The sequence below is a fragment of the Trichosurus vulpecula genome, chromosome 5, assembly GCF_011100635.1.
Source record: "Trichosurus vulpecula isolate mTriVul1 chromosome 5, mTriVul1.pri, whole genome shotgun sequence".
NCBI classification, from domain to species: domain Eukaryota; kingdom Metazoa; phylum Chordata; class Mammalia; order Diprotodontia; family Phalangeridae; genus Trichosurus; species Trichosurus vulpecula.
Genome location: NC_050577.1, coordinates 233,305,057 through 233,324,580, shown reverse-complemented (window position 1 = coordinate 233,324,580; position 19,524 = coordinate 233,305,057). Strand labels below are relative to the sequence as shown.

At 38.0% G+C, this 19,524-nt stretch overlaps 1 protein-coding gene across 3 annotated transcripts in view; it reads left to right on the top strand.

Moving 5' to 3' along the window:
* Positions 1-19,524, top strand: part of TMTC2 (transmembrane O-mannosyltransferase targeting cadherins 2) — a 534,931-nt gene that overhangs the window by 425,505 nt on the left and 89,902 nt on the right. For all 3 annotated transcript variants that reach the window (XM_036759984.1, XM_036759983.1, XM_036759985.1), the window contains one exon: positions 2,908-3,022. In XM_036759984.1, coding sequence (XP_036615879.1) covers positions 2,908-3,022 — 115 coding nt within the window. The remainder of the gene's footprint in view (positions 1-2,907; positions 3,023-19,524) is intronic.

Genomic DNA, 19,524 nt, shown 5'->3' with positions numbered 1-19,524 from the left:
CTGTATAGCCCATAGGATGATGATGTAATTTTAGGATTTCTGATGGGGGTTGGAGATTTAGGGACAGGAAAAGTACAAACAAGGTGGTTGCTTACAAGATAAGAAACAATTGTCATGATACAGGATCAGGAAAGATGAATGACAGGATAGGGAACACAAGATAAGGGGGAGAAAAACAATTCTTTTGGTATAAGTTGCATGGTATTTCAAGATAAGGGGAAAGGGCATTGAGACACCCTCAAGTTACAGGATGGGCTACAAAATGAGCCTCAAACCACTTCAGGGAGCCTGGGAAAGTGACCCTTACTATTCCTTGCAACCCTTAGGGTACCGTTTGTATCCACATTGTGCTCATTTCACTTTGGATCAGTTCATATAAGTCTTTCCATGTTTTTCCGAGAACATCCTGCTCATTATTTGTTAAAGCCCAATAGTATTCCATCACAGTCACATACAACAACTTGTTCAGCCATTCTCCAATTGATGAACATCCCCTCAATTTCCAGTTCTTTGGCACTACTAAAAGAGCTGTATAAATATTTTTGTATGCGTTGGTCCTCTTCCTTTTTGTTTCTTATCTCTTTGGGATACAAACATAGTATTGGTATTGCTTGGCCAAAGGGCATATTCATGGTTTTATAGCCCTTTGGACATAGTTCCAAATTGCTCTGCAGAATGGTTGAATCGGTATACAACATCACCAATTGTAGATGAGTGGTTTAATTTTCCCACATCCCCTCCAGCATTTGTCATTTTCCTTTTCTGTCCTATTAGCTAATCTGACAGGTGTGAGATAGCTCAGAGTTGTTTTGATATGCACATCATGAGTTATCTCTTTCAATTCACTAATTCAAATGTAGGATGACAAATATATTTCTGCATTAATCATGAATGTAAAAGCCAATTTTCAAACCTTCTTTTCCCCAGTCTTTTATTATTTGCGTCCCAAGCTCTTAGCACAGTGCCTGGTACATAATATGAATCAGGATGGAGACTTGACCTGAGATTTCCTTGTTCTAGGAAACTCTTGGATGAGAACAGATAGCCTTAGAGAGGTGCTTAGATCAGAGGTGTCAAAACACTTCTTGGGGCTGTCTAAACCAGATTAAAATGGAATTGAGAAATATTTAACAAAATAAAGAAACATAGAATAGAGATGATATTAATATGTGGTTTTCTAAGTCAGTATGCATCCAGCAGGTATCTTTATGTATGCTTAGTGGCCCCCATTTCTGTTTGAGTTCTCACCATTGGCCTAGAGCATTGAAACATCAAGTGACTTGTCCAGGATCCTGTAAAGACAATCAGTAAGTTGAAAGATCTTCTCTCCAGCCCCGCCCCTCCCCATTTGAATAGGCTTCAGGTGGGGCCAATGAAAGGAGGTCTGATTAGATCTTTGCTCCTAAGTAGGTCCCAAACCCCTAGTTACTACGTGCTTAAACCAGTGTGGGCGTGAAGCCCTCAGGGCCCTAAGGGGATTTGCTAAGATGAGAGCCAATAGTATGTACCTAAGCCCTGGTCACTCAGATGATCTTCTAGTGGATTGGATGATGGCTAAGGACTGTATAAAAAGAGAGACAGAGTTGTCTGCTTGGGGGCTCTGAGCCACAGGAAGAGTGGTGCGGCCAGCCGTTGTTAAGAGCTCCCTGGCTCATGGACCCAGATGTTGATGCTTTTTGGTAACTATGAATTGTGATTTAGTCTGTTTCTAATGTATGTTTGTAATTTGTTTGTATTTGCTCTTAAGTTCAGGATGCTGGCTTTTCCTCCAGAACTAAGGGAATGATATTTGTATGTTGGATTAAAGTAAGATTGTTAATCCCTTAATGTTACTTTCCTTAGTAAATCAGATCAAAAGAACCTGTGCTGGCAGCGTTCTTGTTGTTGAGCTTGTGTTGGTCTTTCACCCCCACAACAGCTGCTAACCAAATTGTTGCAACAGATTCCCCACAACCAGGAAATGTCCGAGGTATAACTTGAACCTTGATCTGCATAATCTAAAGGCCAGCTTTTTGGTTCTACTGTAGCACAGAACCTCTCAGTCAGCTAACAAGCATTTATATAGTACTTATTGGCACTTAATAAATACTTGTCTGTTGATTGATTTCTGCTTTGTATTCAGTCACTAGTGCGTGAATCAGTGGCAGCTTTCTGAAATTATTCATGATAGGGGGTCAATAGTAAAGAAAGTCAATGCCATTTATATTTGTAATGCATTTCAGAAGATATGTTCGATTTATTTTTATGGATTGCATTGCCTTGGGAGGGCATAGGTGTTAAAAAAAAGAGAAATGGAGAATGACAAATATATTTCTACATTAATCACGAATGTAAAAGTCAAATAATTTTGATCATATCATCTATGTGTATAGGTAATTTATAGTCTGCCAGTACCATGTTATAAAAACCAAGGAAGTCACCTTAGAGAAAGATAGCTCAGTTATGATACTCCTTCAAGTAGCAGCTGTGCTTTGTTCAGTCATGTCTGACTCTTTGTGACCCCATGAATAATAGTGTGCTAATATTCTCCGTGGAATTTTCTTGGCAAAGATACTAGAGTGGTTTGCCATCTCCTTCTCCAGTCTATTAAGGCAGAGGTCACACAGCTAGTGGGTGTCTGAGGCTAGATTTGAACTCAGGTCTGTCCTGACTCCATGCTTAGTACTCTGTCCACTGAGACACTTAAGTGCCTCCTACTCAAATAGAGATAAAGTGACTTGTCCAGGGTCACACAGCAAATAAGTATCTGAGACTGTATTTGAACTCAGGTCTTCCTGATTCCAGCAGTTGCACTGCTGCTCTGAATTTGGTTCCTTACCTATAGCTTACCAGTTCTTTCTCTCTCTCTCTCTCTCTCTCACTCTCTCTCCAACTCTCCCACTCTCCCTCCCTCTCTCTCTTTCTCAGGCCAGTTCCTTCTAGAAGAAGCTCGGGTGATGGAGGCAGCTGAGATGGCCCAGAAGGCAGCAGAGCTGGACAGCGACGAATTTGATGTTGTCTTCAATGCAGCCCACATGCTCAGGTGAGTCTGCTTTGGCTGCTACCCTTTGATTCCTGAAGACCTGGTTTTGAGAGAGTTGTTTCTTGGCCAGTCTTTGGAACACTCCCCCATTGTTATGCATTAAGATGTTTTTGCTTATTTGATCTCTGGTGAAAGTTTTGTGGCTCTCCATTTTTTTTAAAGCTTTACAACTCAGGCTATGGAAGCTTTTTTTTATTTTTTAAATAATTTCATAATCAGTGCTTTGCCTTCATATTGAAACCACATTTTTCTTTCAAGACTTCAATCTTGGACTTGCAGCTGAACCATTTTAAAAGCTTGTCACTCAGGCTATAAACAAATAAAAGAGCAGGCCAATCATTTTGCAGAAACTTAGGAGGAAATAGGGACTGGATGTATGATTTCAGCAGCATAAGGAATTCCTGAGAATGGAAATGCCCTCCACCAATGCAGGTCAGCAACTTAGGGTCAGAGAGTTACTTATAGCATGGTTCAGGTTATATAACATGGGAAGGTTAAGTGACTGGTCCAGGGTCATATAGCCAATATATACCAGAACTTGAACCTGAGTCTTCCTGTTTCAGAGGCTCATACTAGCCATGAAACCATGCTGACTCTCCTAGGCAATTTAAAGTTAATTGGTGTGGATGCGAAAGATGCCTTTGAAATGAGAAAATCTTATTTCAGATCTTGCCTCTGACACTGTTGTGACCATAGGCAAGCCACCCTAGGCCTCAGTTTCCTCATCTGTAACATAATATTAGAATTGGAAGGGACCTTATAAGCCACCTAGTATTATTCTCCCCACTCCCACCCCCATTTTGCAGATGAGAATACTGAGACTCGGAGAAATTAAGTGACCTATCCAAAGTCACACAGCTAATAAGTTACAAAGATGAGATTTGTACCCAAGGCTTCCTGGCTCCAAGTCCAGTCCTCAATCCACTCCACCATTTTATAAAGTAAATGGGATGAAATATGATGTGTCAGAGCTCCTCTTTGCCTCAGAGGCAAGAAACTCTTCTGTTACTTCAAGGGGGAATACAATGTTATTATATTGTATAAATGATAATTATTATTGTTTGAAAGATGTTATTTCATTCTGTTAACAGAAAAGGTACTCCTTCCTTTCCCCTTCTTAAAGTGGATATATGCAGTATTTCCATTCCATTAAGCTCTTGCCTCAATCCTTAAATGAAGACAGCATTCCCATAATACTTGCCCTGCTTCCTTTTGAGAGATGGATTTGTAATTATGGAGATTACCTCTAAAAGGTTGATGGTAAAGGTTAGTGTGCATCTACCAATTTAAAAAGAAATCTACTTTCAGAAAAACAAAAGAGCTGTTTCCCAGACAGGTCTGTCAATTGGCATGGGATTATAATTAGCTAGAATGGTATCTCCAGTGGCTCTTTTTTGGGGGCTCATCTTTTCTCAGCCGTATGATAAGGAAATGCAAAACTAGCTGAGAACAAGGAGAATGTACAGTTTTTGCTGAATGCCTTCATCGTGTGTTGATTTGAGACTTTCATACCATACTTGTTTTACAATACACCCAAGAGAGATACCACCTGAAAACACCAGTAAGGATTCAATTGGTTGACTGCCTATTTATGAAATTAGTGCCAGTACCTGCATGCTTTTATTATCAGATTGATTAATTGCCCAAGGGGGATTTCCCTCCTAGGTTATTGGCCATTTTTGTTTTGTATTTTTTTCCCCCTTTGGGCCTGTCATTTCATCAATGGAGTGAATGCCTGGTGTAGATGTTCCCTCCATCAGTGTGTGATGGCAACTCCTATCTATGTCTGGGAGAGTTTCCAGGAGGCAATGAGAGCTTTTTTGCCAATGGGCCAAAAGTTAATGTGTGTGAGAGGCCAAATTTAAGTTCATATAAGAATAGCTTTCTATCCACTGGGATCCTCTGTGTGTGTGTGTGTGTGTGTGTGTGTGAGAGAGAGAGAGAGAGAGAGAGAGAGAGAGAGAGAGAGAGAGACCGACCTCTTTGGCAATCTGGAAGAACTTATGGACCCCATTTGCATAATACTATTTTTAAACTCATATAATCAAGTCTGTAGAATAGCAAAAGAAACCAAAGTTTAGTGATAATAAAGATATGTGAGCATGGATATATATGTATATATATATATATGTATGTGTGTGTGTATGTTTGTATTTATATATAAATATATGTGTACATATATATGTGTATATATTTGAATATAATGTATGTGTATGTATGTATGATATATTTATATGTGTATACATACACATATATGTATATATATTTATGTGTATGTATTCACATATAAATGTATGTGTGCATTTGTATGTGTATATATATTCAAATATGAGTGTATGTATATATATTTATGTATATATACACACATATGTGTATGTGTGTGTGTGTGTGTGTGTATATATATATATATATATTTTTTTTTTTCCATCTGAGTTCACACCCTGAAATCTATCCAATCTTCAGATTCCAGGTTAAGAACCACTGAACTAAGCCATGGTGCCTTTCTATACCTTTTTTTTTTTTTTAAAGACTAGATGGGTGATTTTATTGACATATATAGAATTTCTAACAAGCAATCTCCTTCTACCAAGGCAAAACAGTACTTGTGCTGCCATTTATAGGTTTAAAATGTTGCCTAGGGATACTGAGAAATCAAGTGATTTGCCTCTTCCACACAAAACTAATCTGTGTTAAAAGCAGGAGAAATTAGGTCTTCCTGGCTTCATGTCCTCTATCTACTAAACCGCACTGCCACTTTATACCTAGTACACTTGTTTGGATGATAAGGATAGGTATCCTGTTAATGAAAAGAGAATTTCCTTTTAACATAAGATTATTCCCCATATTGATACTAACGCATTTGATGAGAAAGTAAAGCTTATTCTATCATAATCATAATCGTCATCTTCTGAGCACCACATTCTCCAATTAATGCATTGAAACTAAAATACCCATATGAATGGGAACTTTTGTCCAGAATCTTCCTAATGGAATACAGTCTGAATCTCCCTATTTCCTATGTTGAGAGCAGAGCTACTAAAAGCCCTGTAAGTTGTTAAGAGGAGGCTTTTCACTGCAAGTCAGTGATGTAGGAATATTCATAGGATCATAGAGTTTAAATCTGTAAAAGGCCTTAGAGATCACATCCTCCAACCCACTCATTTTACAGATATGGAAACTGAAGCCTAGATTTGAGAAGTGAATTATCTGATTCATGCTGGGGACAGATAGGATAGCTAAGATTTGAACCGAAATCCTCTGACGTCAGGTCTCAGGTGCTTTCTACTGTGACATGTGACCTCTCAGTTCCGGTGTTTTGCTATCATGTGAGTTGATTATCAACATCTTCCCAAGGCTTCAGGGAGAGTGGAAAGAACACTGGATGAAGAGTTGAGATCTGAGTTCAAATTTCTATTCTGGCGCATTAGTTGTGTGACCTAATAGTATATGCCTTACCTACCTCCTAGGCTTATTATTATAAGGATTAAATGAGATACTCTGTCTACCGGAAATCAGTTCAAGAACTCTCAAGTGTCCTATCAATTCCTATCAAGTGTCCTATCAATTCCTTATTGCTGTTACGACCTTGTTCCTCAATGAAAATCAGCATCAGTGTTTACATAGCGGTGTGGAGGTGATTCTGGATTTTCAATGGCCATGCTAAGGTGCTAAGTTCTCTCAAGCTTTATAACATTCCATTTTTTTAGCCTTGTATCCCAGGCTATGGAAACTTCTTTTTGCTTATTAACAGTGAAATCAATATTGTGCCTTCACATTGAAACTAAACATCTTATAAGTAATGATAATAATAATAATAAAGTAGTAGTAGTCGTAGTAGTAATAGTAGTAGTAGAAGTGGTAGTAGTAGCATCCAGGGTCACATAGCTAGTAGGTGTCTGAGGCACAATTTGAACCCAAGTCACTGGTGACTCCGTGTTTAGTGCCCTTTGAACTATACTCCAGTAGCTCCCAAAGAGACAAAGATGGTTCTCAGAAAGTGTCTGAGGCTAGATTTGAACCCAGATGACTCTTCCCAACTCCAGGCACTCTACCCACTGAGCCACCTAGCTACATGTGTCTTGTATTGTGTCACTAGCATTGATTGGTCAGAGACACTATTATATAATAGGAAGATTGAGAGCTGGAGTCAGAGGACTAGAGTTCAGTTGGCATTTGCAAATTAAAACCTTTATGACCTAGGGCAAGTACATATCACCTCTCTGGGTCTGAGTTTCTACTAATTGAAGGGATTAATGAAGAGATACACATTTTGGAAATGCAGAGTCAGTCAATTATTGAGATAAGATCTTTATCCTGAGTTCTCTATTTATAAGTTGGCTTGCTTCCTGTTTACCTGGTTCTTTCTCTCTTCTCTAAATTTGCATTTAATTCTGTGTTTTTCCTTTCTCCTTGGTCTGCCAGCTTCTTTGGATAATATCTCTAAAATTGCTATCTTATACAATTTTAAGGTTAATCATGGCTTTTCTTACAATATTGTTCAGCCGTTTTACAGTTATGTCTGACTCTTTGTGACTCCATTAAGGGTTTTCTTGGCAAAGATATCAGAGTGGTTTGCCGTTTCTTTCTCCAGCACATTTTACAGATGAGGAAACTGAGGCAAACAGGGTTAAATGACTTGATTCCAGGTCCAGCACTCTATCCACTGTGCCAATTAGCTCCCATTTTTCCCAAAATAATACTCAAATCCAGTGAGTTGCCAGATCTTGTCCATTCTCTCCATGTGACATCTCTCACATTTGTAATCTTACCTCCACTAACTGAACCAACACTATAGCTCCTGTCTACATGCCTTCTCACCTGGGCTATCTTAATTGCTCTAAAATTACTCATTATGCATCCAATTTTTTTCCCTTCACCAATCCACCCCTACCTCACAGGGTTATTGTGAGGATCAAAAAAGGTAATGATTACAAAGGTGCTTAGTACAGTGCCTGATACATCATAAGCACTATATAATTAATTATTACCACCACTACCACCACCATCATCAGTTCTAGTCTCTAGTACAGGGCTGTCCGAAATGTGTCCTGCAGTGTGATTTATGTGGCCCGCCTACAAGCATAGAAATCTACATAAACGCTTTAAGAAACAAAGCTGAGCTACCATGGAGCTCTCACTGAAATGGCAAATCAAAATACATTGTCTATTGTTTCAATAAAAACCTAACGGCCAGCCCTGCCCTAGTATAATGTAAACTTTTCGAAGATAGTGACTATTAAAAATAAATTTCCTAGCATGTAGCACAAGATTTTGTACACAGTAGGCGCTTAAAGTCTTCTGGAATTGAATTGATTTGAATTGAACCACTCTGAAAGCTATGTAAGTGGAGCAAATATTGTTAACTCATTTTACAGATGAAGAAATGGAGGCCCTGACCACTTTTAAACAGAGAGAAATAGGAGCTACAGATGTAACATGTTTGCCTTTTCCCGCAATTGGGGCACAATGGGCAGCTATTTCAAAGGGTGTGGTGGCTGAAATGCACTGTTCTGACTCAGTATGTCAGTGTTTGCTTTTTGCCGCAATTAGGGAAGCCAAGCCCAGGGGTTACTGCTTCATTTCTGTCTTACCTTCGCCTTCTTAAACTCATCAGTTACTGTATGAGAAGGATCCCTTTACACAAACAAACCATTAGTTGTGTCTGGGCAGATACCAAATCCTAATGCAATGGTACAGTGGTGGTGGAACAGAGGATTGTGGCCCTATCACAGTTAGTGGTTAGAGCTGTCAAAACAGATGTCTTCCTCACTCCAATTTTTACACATCTGGGGAAGCCAAAGTCATGTAACCATCAAAATCCCAGGCTCTGGCATTTCTAGCCTTTCCTTAAATATTTGTGGTCTCATTTATTTCAGCTCAGCTTCTCTTCCAGCAGTAAGGATTTATCAGCTGGAATTAAAGTTTAGCCTTGCTCTGAGTAACTTACGGCAATACATCAATCCTGCAAACATATTGGCAGAATCCCAGGAAATCCTGCTACGATTTCTTTTGATTTTCACAAGGCATGAACAAACAGTACTTTCCTTTAGATCAGAAGGTATTCCTTAGGGTAGCAAACATGAGCTTTTATCTTGCTTTCTTTTTCCTTCTGTATTCTTGTATCTAGCACATAATGGATAGCACATAGTAGGCACTTAATAAATGCTTATTGAATTGATCTTTTTTTTGTGGAAATGGCTTGGATTTATACTCAGTACATGTTATTTTGAAGGAAATCTTTAGGTGTAATTTTTGCTTGGGAAAAAATCATTTGTCACAGTGTCTTTCTTTGAAATCAATTTTATATTTTATATGGAATATTATCAGTTAAAATCTATCTTGCCAAATTACATTTTTCAATTTAATTTATTTTGTTTTAAACTTATGAAATAAAATAAGCATTTCCATACTACAGTAGAATCTTTAAAAAATGATTATGTATGAAATTGTAAAGCTTTTTATATATAATACAATTATTAGGTAACTTTGTTTTTTCCCTTTTTTTCCCTCACCCCCCCATGGCTATTGTTAGACATAAATATGTATATATAATGTAAAATATTTCAGTACATACTTCTACTTATCAGTTTATCAGTTCTTTCCCTGGCTGCAGATAGCGTATTCCTTCATAGGTCCTTTGTTGTTAATTTGGGTATTAATTTGGGTATTTATAATAGTCAAAATGACTAAGTTGCTCAAAGTTGTTTTTGAAACTTATATTATTTAATCATTGTTCCATGTCCTTTTCTTCTCTGAGTCTATAGATGGTCTTCCTGATAGGTTAGTGTTTACACAGTTTTATTGTGCTATATTCTGACAATAAATACTCTATAAGTATATATACACACATATACATACATATGTACATACATACATACATATGTGTATATGTATTTCAGTAGGGTGTATTCAGGGTCATACAGGAGCCATCTCTAGCCGGCTACTTTCACCTCAGAAATCCGCAACCGTTACAAATCAGGGCTTAATTTATTGTGTTGTTGATTGTGTAGCCTTATGGTAGTGTTAATGTAAATTAAACTTAAAAGTATGCACACGTTCCATTCCTCTCCTCAGCCTGGTCTTTAAACATTTATCAGCATGCATTACTAGAGAGTTGGTCTCAAAGCCAAGCAGACCTAGCTAGGTTCAATTACTGCCTCTGTATGACCCTAGGCAAATCAGCAAATCCCTTAGGCTATTAATTACTGAGATTATATTGACTTATCTTGGTAGAGGATGTTCCTTCATTGGATGTTTCCTATATCAATGGTATCACAGGTCTGGTTCCTATCTTTCCTCCATCAGATTCTTTTCAGATATTTCATTGACTATATTAAGTTGTCACATAATATATAAAATATTCTACCTATATAATGTTTGTTCATTTTGTGATTTCTCAATTGACAATACTCCCAGTCTGGAAATTCCCTACACTAGTGCAAATAGGCAATTCATCTGTAAATGATAGTTTTCAATGACTTGCACATGATCCCTGAGCTAAGGATATTTCAGTGGTAAGACTTGAATCTAGGGTTTGCTGTCTCTAAGTCTGGCCTTCATTCCATTGCTTCACACTCTCATATTTAAAGACCTTTAAGGAGCACTTATCAAAAAATAGTGCAGTAAAACTAAGTATTTACCCATCAGAAAGATCGTACATGGGGTTTTGGGTTCTTTAAGAGGATTGAGAGGTCATCTAAGCTCTACTATATTCTCCACATATTCTGGGAATGCAAAGGAAGAAAAGAAAGACTGACATAATCCATATTACCAAGAAGCTTATTCATTTATAATACAAATTTGGTTAAGTGTCTGACTTGCCCAAGGTAATAGTAGAGCTAGCATCCAAACTGAGATCCTCTGATGGCAAGTCCAGTGCTTTCCCCACTGTAACAACAACTTGCCCCCTAAAAAGCATTTTTAAAAAATGAGGCTTTGATTTAATTGGTAGAGGGAACTACCAGTGGAGAATTTTATCTAACAATGTAGAATAACACCTCCCTGTAACATTTAGTCTTAGATAATGCCTGGGGCATGGAGAGGACCCAGAGTGTCCTAGCTGCGATGTGTTGAATCTGGAACTTCTCTCTCTCTGTAGCCATTCTGCTATGTTACTTCTATAATGGACAGGCAAACAAAAAAAGTTATACTGGAAATCCATCAGATACATTAACATTAAAAAAAAATTAACCTCCTTAGCATTTTCAAGATTTTTGCCACAGGATCAGACAGTATAGGAGAGGGAAATATAATAGAATTGTGCCTAGTTAAATAGTATAGAGGATGGAGTGCTGGATCTGGACTGCATTATTAGCATAATAGTTGTGTGACCCTGGCCAAGTCCCTTAATTGCTGTCTACCTCATTATCTTTACATGTAAAATGGGGGAGAGGAACAGCTAGGTGATACATTGGATAGAATGCCTGACCTGGAGTCAGAAGGATCCATCTTTTTGTGTTCAAATCTGGCCTTAGACACTTACTAGCTGTGTGACCCTGGGTAAATCACTTACTGTCTTTGCCTCAGTTTATTCGTCTGTAAAATGAGCTGGAGAAGTAAATGGCATACCATTCCAGTGTCTCTACCAAGAAAACCCCAAAAGGGGTCAGGAAGAGTCAGAGATGAGTATAAAACTTCTGAACAACAACAAAAATGAGATAAAAAATGATGATTATCCTGGGAGGAGACCCTTGTTCTGGAGATGTATTTGTATATATACAAAGTGGATTAAAGATGTTTTACAATAGTTGGTAAAATCCCTTCATCCTACAAGGGGATTGGTCCATTAGTTCCATTTTCCTTAACTTTTGGATATTCCATTTATTTATTTTTGTTATTTTGAACAAAAATTTATTAAGTACTCCTTGGGTTTCAGGTGTGACCTTATATGCAGTGAGTAGCATAAAATACATCTCAGACCATGACAAAAGCATCCGATCTACCTTCCGGAAGATGAAAAAAGCATCTGATCTTACCTTCAGGAAGATTAAAAAAAAGCTAAAACAAAACAAAACAAAACTGGGTAATCCTGATGTAAATTCACACAAGTACAGAGCAGATCTGTGATTCATTCAGCATAGATGTTGAGCTCCCTGTAGCTACCAATGGCAGTCAACCTGACTTAGGAGGTATATCTTAGGAAATTGTGTGGGTCACGTAGAGATCACATAGCAGGCAAGTGTCAGGTAGGATTTGAGCTCAGATCTTCCCAACTAAAGCACTTAACACTCACTCTGTTATGCAACAAGACCTTTGGCAAGCATATGTCTGGCATATTCATTCAGGTTTTTGCCCTTCACAACAAAGCAAAACAAAATATTTTTTTATAGTTTTGAAAAGAGAAGTCTTCATTATTTTTTTTCCACTTTTGGGGCTCCTTTCATTTCTCCTCTCGCCCCTATCTATGTCTCTTTTCCAAAGGAGCCACTCTAATGTTAATTGTATATTCAAGACTGGATTCTTTCTATTGGTTGACATTGCTTCAAAGTCATTTACTGCTCTTAGATATCAAGTTACTCTAATTTCCTACTTTCTTGTCTTTTATTTTACTCTGGAGAAAACTCTCGTAGGGCATGACCTAATGAATACTGGTTTAGATTTCCAAGGAGAATATGAACCAGAGTTCTCCTACAGTTTGGTTGGTGGAGCGAACCTTCCTTGAATACTCTAGTGGGAATTTTTGACTGTTTCCCTACCAGATGAAAGTGCTTTTCTTGACATCTACAACAATGGTATAACTTTATTCTTTGCTTTTTTTCTGTTAGAAATTGAACTTTGGCTTTTATGGAAACATCATAAACAATCCTGGAATGGGACATACAGCAAGGACAATAGCATCTCAGGGCAAGGGAAATTATTCCCTCCCTCTACCCCAATTTCCCTCTTATTAAGCAGGGGAATTTTTCCAATTCTTGTTCCTTCTGGAAACAAAAAAATAAAAATTGGCCTCCTTGCCCCAAGAAGATAGTAGGTTCATTCAGTTACCTTGAATATCTTTGTCAATCATTCCATGACGCATGTCACGGTTGTTTGGGATGATTTGTGAGAATCATTACCAATTCCTCTTTGTCCTAATATAGACTGCTCCAAAAAGTGGTACCCTCTGCTTAAAGGTTCCTTCCATTTTGATCCCTCTCTTTGTCTCTCCTCCCTAACCTGTCCTTAGGAGAGCCATCCTTCTCTAATTACTATACGCTGGCTTGTTTACTCCTACTCTGTCTTAGTATGGCACTACTAGACTATGATATTTGTCATCGTATACTCATTGTATTTCCTATAGTCATATTCTTCCCTTCTTCTCTGCCTATGGTTCCTGGGCAACTCATTCTGCAGCGAATTCTTAGTTGTCTTGCTATTATCCATCCTTTTTCATTTACCTTGACAGCAAAACTGTTTTATGGCAGGCATCACTTCAAATCCAGAGGCAAAAAAAATCACAGGTGGTAGAACTTCATTGTTGTTCCTCCTGTCTCATCACTAAAAGTAAAACCTGACCCACTGGTGACCTTTCGAGAAAGTCAATCTGGACCTTTGGGGCCAATGTAAGACTGACTTCCTTTGACCAGGTTACAAGTTGCTAGCTTCCTTGGACCTTCATCTTGCTTGGAAGTTTGATGGCTCCAATAATGAAATAATTCTACTGACCTTTTTTTTTTTGAAGTGTTCTATCTATCAGAGAATTATTGTGTAATGTGGATAATGTCACCGTCTAGGTAACAGAATCCCGGGGCTTTTCATTTCTGTGCTGCTGATGGATGGAAACCTTCAACTACATGTAGCATTTTCATGTTGAAGGAAGTGTACAATATCAGTGGATTTCAAGATTATTGCCAGTTCTTAGAATTCTAAATTCTTTGAACCAGGGCATGAACTTTGGTGTCCCCCATGGTTCGATTCTTTGTCCCCTTGTCTTCCTCTCTATAATGCCTTCCTTAGTGATCATATCTACTCCCTCTGTTGTAACTGTAATCTCTCTCTCTATATATATATATAGTGACTCCCCAAATCTATATTTTTAGCCCCGATCTTTTTCTTTCAAGTTTCAGACCCTTGTTTTCAATTGTCTTCTGGACTTTTCCACCCGGCATGTCCCACTGAAACTCAAATTCAATGTCTAACATTAAACTAATTGTCAACATTAAACTAATCATCTTCCCTAGAAAACTTACCTAAAGCACACCCTTCTAAAGTAGTAAGTTTCAGTGAATCCCTATTTCTTTTGGAATAAAATAAAAACTCCTCTATCTGGCCATTAAATCCATTCACAATCTGACAACTAGGAGCTAGATTCTAATTCCAGCCTCCCTTTCCAGACTGCTCAGACATTACTTGTCTTAACATCATCAATATTCCAACCTACTTGTCCCATGTGCTCTTTCCAGAATCCACAGTTCCATCTTCTGCCTTTTTGCTTTTGCATGGTATATCCCTAGCCTATGCCTCTACTTTGTAGGCTTGCTAGCTTCTTTCAAAGCACAGATCAATCAGGAAATCTTTCTTGATCTCCCAAATTGTTAGTGGCGTATTAGAACCCCAAATTTCTTTGTGTTTATGTATTTGTAGACATGTTGTTTCATCTTAACACCCCCAACCCCTTACCCCCCATCCCACCCCTGGAAAAATAAAAGCTTTTTGAGGGCAAGGATTGATCCATTTTTGTCTTGTCTTTTCTTTCTTTTTTTTTTTTTTAATGTTCAGTGATTGCCAGTGCATTGACTGGCAGTTGGTAGACAATGAATAAATAATTATGGAATCAAATTGACTTCCTTCATTCTCTTAAAGGCTGAAAGTTCCTAAACCTCTCTTAACCTTGCCCACAACATTTAATCTGTCCCTAGGTTCTGTTGATTCTACCTGTCCAGTATCTTTGACATTCATCCCATCCTCTCCATTCTCACAGTCCATCAACCTAGTTAAGACATCGATTATTCTTATATTGATGATAACAACAGCTCTTTAACTGGTCTCTCTGTTCCCTGTCCTTCCTCTCCATAAGTTCTTTCTTTGTTATCGTGTCTGATTGCCTTAATTGTCATTTTTCTCTCTAAACATAATGACTCCCAAAAAACTTTGTTTTCAACCCCATTCTCTTGTGTATCTGATGAACAACTGCTAGATTCATTCTTTTTTTTCTTTTTAGATAATAGCACTCTTTCATTGTGTCACTCCCCTCTAGCCTTCCACTTCTTAGCTCTTTTTTATCTTTCTTCATGCTCTGGATTTCACTTTCTTTTTCAATAAAATGAGCGTATTTGCCACTGAATGAACATTCCTTTTCTTTCCTTGTTTCATTCATTTATTCAAACTCTCCCTACTTCCTGGAATGCCTTTCACTTACCCTTCCTTCAAGTCCCATGATAAATGCTACCATTCCCTGAGCTGAAAAAATTCTCCCCTACCTTATGCCCTGTGGCTTTGTTTGGGTCTTTCATATAGCTGCTCCTTCACATTATGCCTAATACTCTTTTCGCACACTTGATTTATCTCACCTACTAGAGAGATAGCTCTAGGAGTGCCTGAACCAAGTCTTATTGACCATTTAATTGTCTTTCTTTCCTAGATCCATAGCAACACAGCCCAGGCTAGGGAACAGAGCTTTGCCATTTTTATTTTCTTCTTTTTCCTTCTTTCCTAGAAATAGCATACCATCTTTCTTAGGGATCTTCTTTCTTTTTTAAAATATATTTTTATTTATTTCATTATTTCCCAATTAAATTTTAAAAATTTAGATTCATTTTGAAAATTTTGAGTTCCAAATTCTCTCCTTCCCACCCCTCCCCCTCCTTGAGAAGGCAAGCAGTTTGGTATCAGTTATACATGTGAAGTCATGCAAAACATATTTCCTTAGGGATTTTCGAAGATGGTTTCACTACTGTGAACTATACAGAATTATATAAGAAGAGTGGAAGTATAGGGGTGAAGAATACAGTAATAAAATTGGGGAGAAATCGGTAAGCTTATAGTCATTTTAGTTGTTTTAATTTTCTATTTTATTATGCACTTAACAATCAGCAACAAACATTTCAATACATAAAAATGAACAAAAAAGATAATTTCATGAATGTATGAAGTAAATTTAGGCAGAGTTTTTGTTTTAAAATGCATATTAAATGGAATAAGATCATAACAAAATTGCTTGTATGGTTTTTCTTCCATCTGAGCTTCCCTTTGTTTTCTGTCATGTGTTTTTCATGGTTTTATTGATGCCATTTTGAAATGAATAATTGCAGCCAAGTAAAAGAAATCAACAACAATGGCCATGTCAGAAAATGTATGCTTCCTTCAACTCTCCCTAGTCTACCTGTTATTTCTCTTCCAAGACCAAGAAAAAATGTTTCTTATAATGGTTTTACGAATGTTTGTTCTTCATGAAAATAATGGACACCATACTTTACCTCACTTACTTTCTGATTCTTTCTGTTTTGCCAGGTCTTATCCTTAGGTGCTAACTTTTTTTTTCTTTTTCCCCCAGTAAATTATATTTGTGGTATTTTAATTTGAAAAAAAAATCAATTAACGAGCATCCTCCCTCCTCTTTCTCCTATAAGAAATTTTAAAAAGAAAGGACAATTATGTTTTTGTTAACAAATATTCATAGTCAAGCAAAACAGATTTCTACTTTGGTAATGTCCAAAAAGGTGTGTCTCTTTCTGCATATTTAGTTCAATCTGTTTTGTTAGGAAGTGAGTCACATTCTTTTGTCAGGAGTCCTCAAGAATCATGGTTGGTCATTGAGCTGATAAGAGTTCATAAGTCTTAACAAGTTATTCCTTGTTCTGATGTTTTTTGTTAGAGTATAAGTTGTTCTGGTCTTGCTCTCTTCCCTCTGCATAAATACATATACCTTTTCTGAAGCTTCTCTGAAACTGCCCCTTTCATTATTTTGTACTGTACAGTGGTGTTCCATTACATTCATCTACCATAATTTATTCAGCCATTCCCCAGTTGATGGCCAACCCTTTGATTTCTATCTCTTTGCCACCAAAAAAAAAGCTACTTTAAGTAATTTTGTACATATGGGTACTTTTCCCCTTCTTTTTATCTTTTTGCAAGATAGGCCTAGTAGTAGTATCACTAGGTATGAACAGTTTAGTCATTTGGGGATATAGTTTCAAATTTCTTTCCAGATATTTCTTTATCAATGCATAACTCCACTAATAGTTCATTGATGTACCTATTTTCCCAGAGCTTCTCCAATATTTATCATTTTCCTTTCTTTTTTTTTTTTGGTCAACTTTGGGTATTACTTTTGTTCTGGGTTTCTCCAGTTGGTGTGCTGAGTTGGGCAATGCTGTTGATGTCTGAGTCTTCTCACTTCTGCTTTCCCCAACCCTCAGAGCCTCTGTAAGGAAGCTAGTGCCTCAAAGCAATCAGCTTTTTCCTTGTTTCTCCATTTTAGGGCCCCTCATTGGTATCTTCCCTTTGCTCTTTCTGTAGCTCAGTCATTCTCTGTGTCCCTGAAGTTTTCTTTTTCTGGTTAGTGAACCCAAAACAAAATTCCCTTAACTGTGTAATAGCAGCCGGCTCTGCTGTTAGTGGTTAGATAGCCTTGTTTAGCTAGATTAACTTGGATCCTGTGGCTCCAGGACTAATGGGCCCCTTTGGGCCTCTGGTTGAGCCTAACATCCTTCATTCTTTCTCATTGGTAGGAGAATCACTAGGATCACAGAGCTAGAGCCTTGGGGTCCTATGGTCAGAGATCTAGAGTCAGAAAAAAGGCCTCAGAGGCCAGCTGGTCCTACCCCCTAATTTTTACATATGAGGAAACTGAGTCTTAGGTGGAGTGATCTGCCCAAGATCAAACCAGCAAAAAGTTATCAGAGTGGGATTTGAATCAAGTATTTCTCTAATTCAGCATATTACAAAGGGCTCTTGTCTCCTACATCTTTTAGGAGTGTGACTTGTTCTGACTATTCTCAGCTGACAAATAAAAGAAAAAAGACTATATAACAGATTATATATTTCACTAGAATTCCATGACCTCCCCTCCATCCTCCCCGGATACTGTGCCTGGCCCATTGGGTCCAAAGGTATATTAGAGTTTTAGAGATGCCAAGATAAATACTGTCCTTTAGCTAAGGGACATGCCTCGGATCTCTCCTACCTCAAGATAACACGGATAGGCCCTGAGGATTGCTGTAGTTCCAACTGCAGCATCTTGCTGGTTTCTAGCATCTCATTTCCCATCTTGCCTCTTGAAAAGGATTGTGAGAGTTTCTAAAACATACTGTCACTTTCTCAGCACTCCATATGAAGAAGATCATTTATTGGCATCTACAGGACCCTTTTTCTGTCTGCGTTTGGGATTTTCATCATGCGTTGACTCATACATGGGGGCATTTACCAACCTTCATGACTTGGACTGCATTGAAATTTGGAGGAAAGCCTACATTTTCCTTAGTGTCAAAACTCATTCCTTATGTTGGAAGCACACCATAAGCAATGTGGCATGATGAAAAAAGTGTTGGCTCTACATTCAGAGGAGCCAAATGTGAATCCTGACCTTAAAATTTACTTCCTGTGTGATACTGGATGTATTTCTTTTCTCTGTGACTCAGTTTCTTCATCCATAAAAAGTCAGGGTTCAATTACATGATCCCTGAGGTCCCTTCCAATTTGTAGTTCTATGATCCTATAAAGACATGCTTATGTGATTCCTTTTCCATCTGAAAGGAAGGAAGACTTTTAAAATCTGCATAGAAGTCTTCATGTTGGTCGTCATTAGAAGAGTCCTGGCCCTCTTCCACCATTACGTATGCTACAGGCTTTTTAACTTAAATCGTATCTACTTGGTTGGGCCATCCAGAAGATAAAAGGAGTTGACGGGGCACTATTTGCTCTCCATCATTTTCAGGAAACTAGATGTGATACTTTCACTCAGTGCCGCAGTGTTGCTGGCCAGTTGCCTGGCAAATAGCACATGTGAGTCAGCCACACATTCACAGTTCATGCCACTAATTGCACAAGGGGCTCCAGGCTCCAAGAGGGCTGTTAGATTTTCACACAGTTCCTTTCATATGCCTTCATAAAAGAATTCAAAGGTAGGATTCCAAAAAAAAAAAAAATAAAATCTCAAGATGGCAGATATCCAGCAAGAGCGGGAGACGTTTCTATGGAATAAAATTTGGGCTGCCATTTGCGCTCTCTTTTGAGGTGTGAAGAGTAGTAGTGGATTGAATGCTATATGTATGGAGTACATATGTATGCACTACCACCCTCATATTTCAAAGTTATAAATGTACACGCAGGCAAATATTGTAGCACTTCCAAAAAGTGAAGAGAGATCTAGACTTAACACCACCATTGGGGAACAAATCCTCTGGGAATGGCATTAAAACTTTATTCCCTCTTCCATTTTAGCATGATAAAGTGTGTGTGTGTGTGTGTGTGTGTGTGTGTGTGTGTGTGTGTGTGTGTGTTTCATCTGGACATAGAATAAGTACATCTATACTCATCTAAAAATTCTTCTTCCATCTCAGTCAAAGAAGGAATCACATACATAT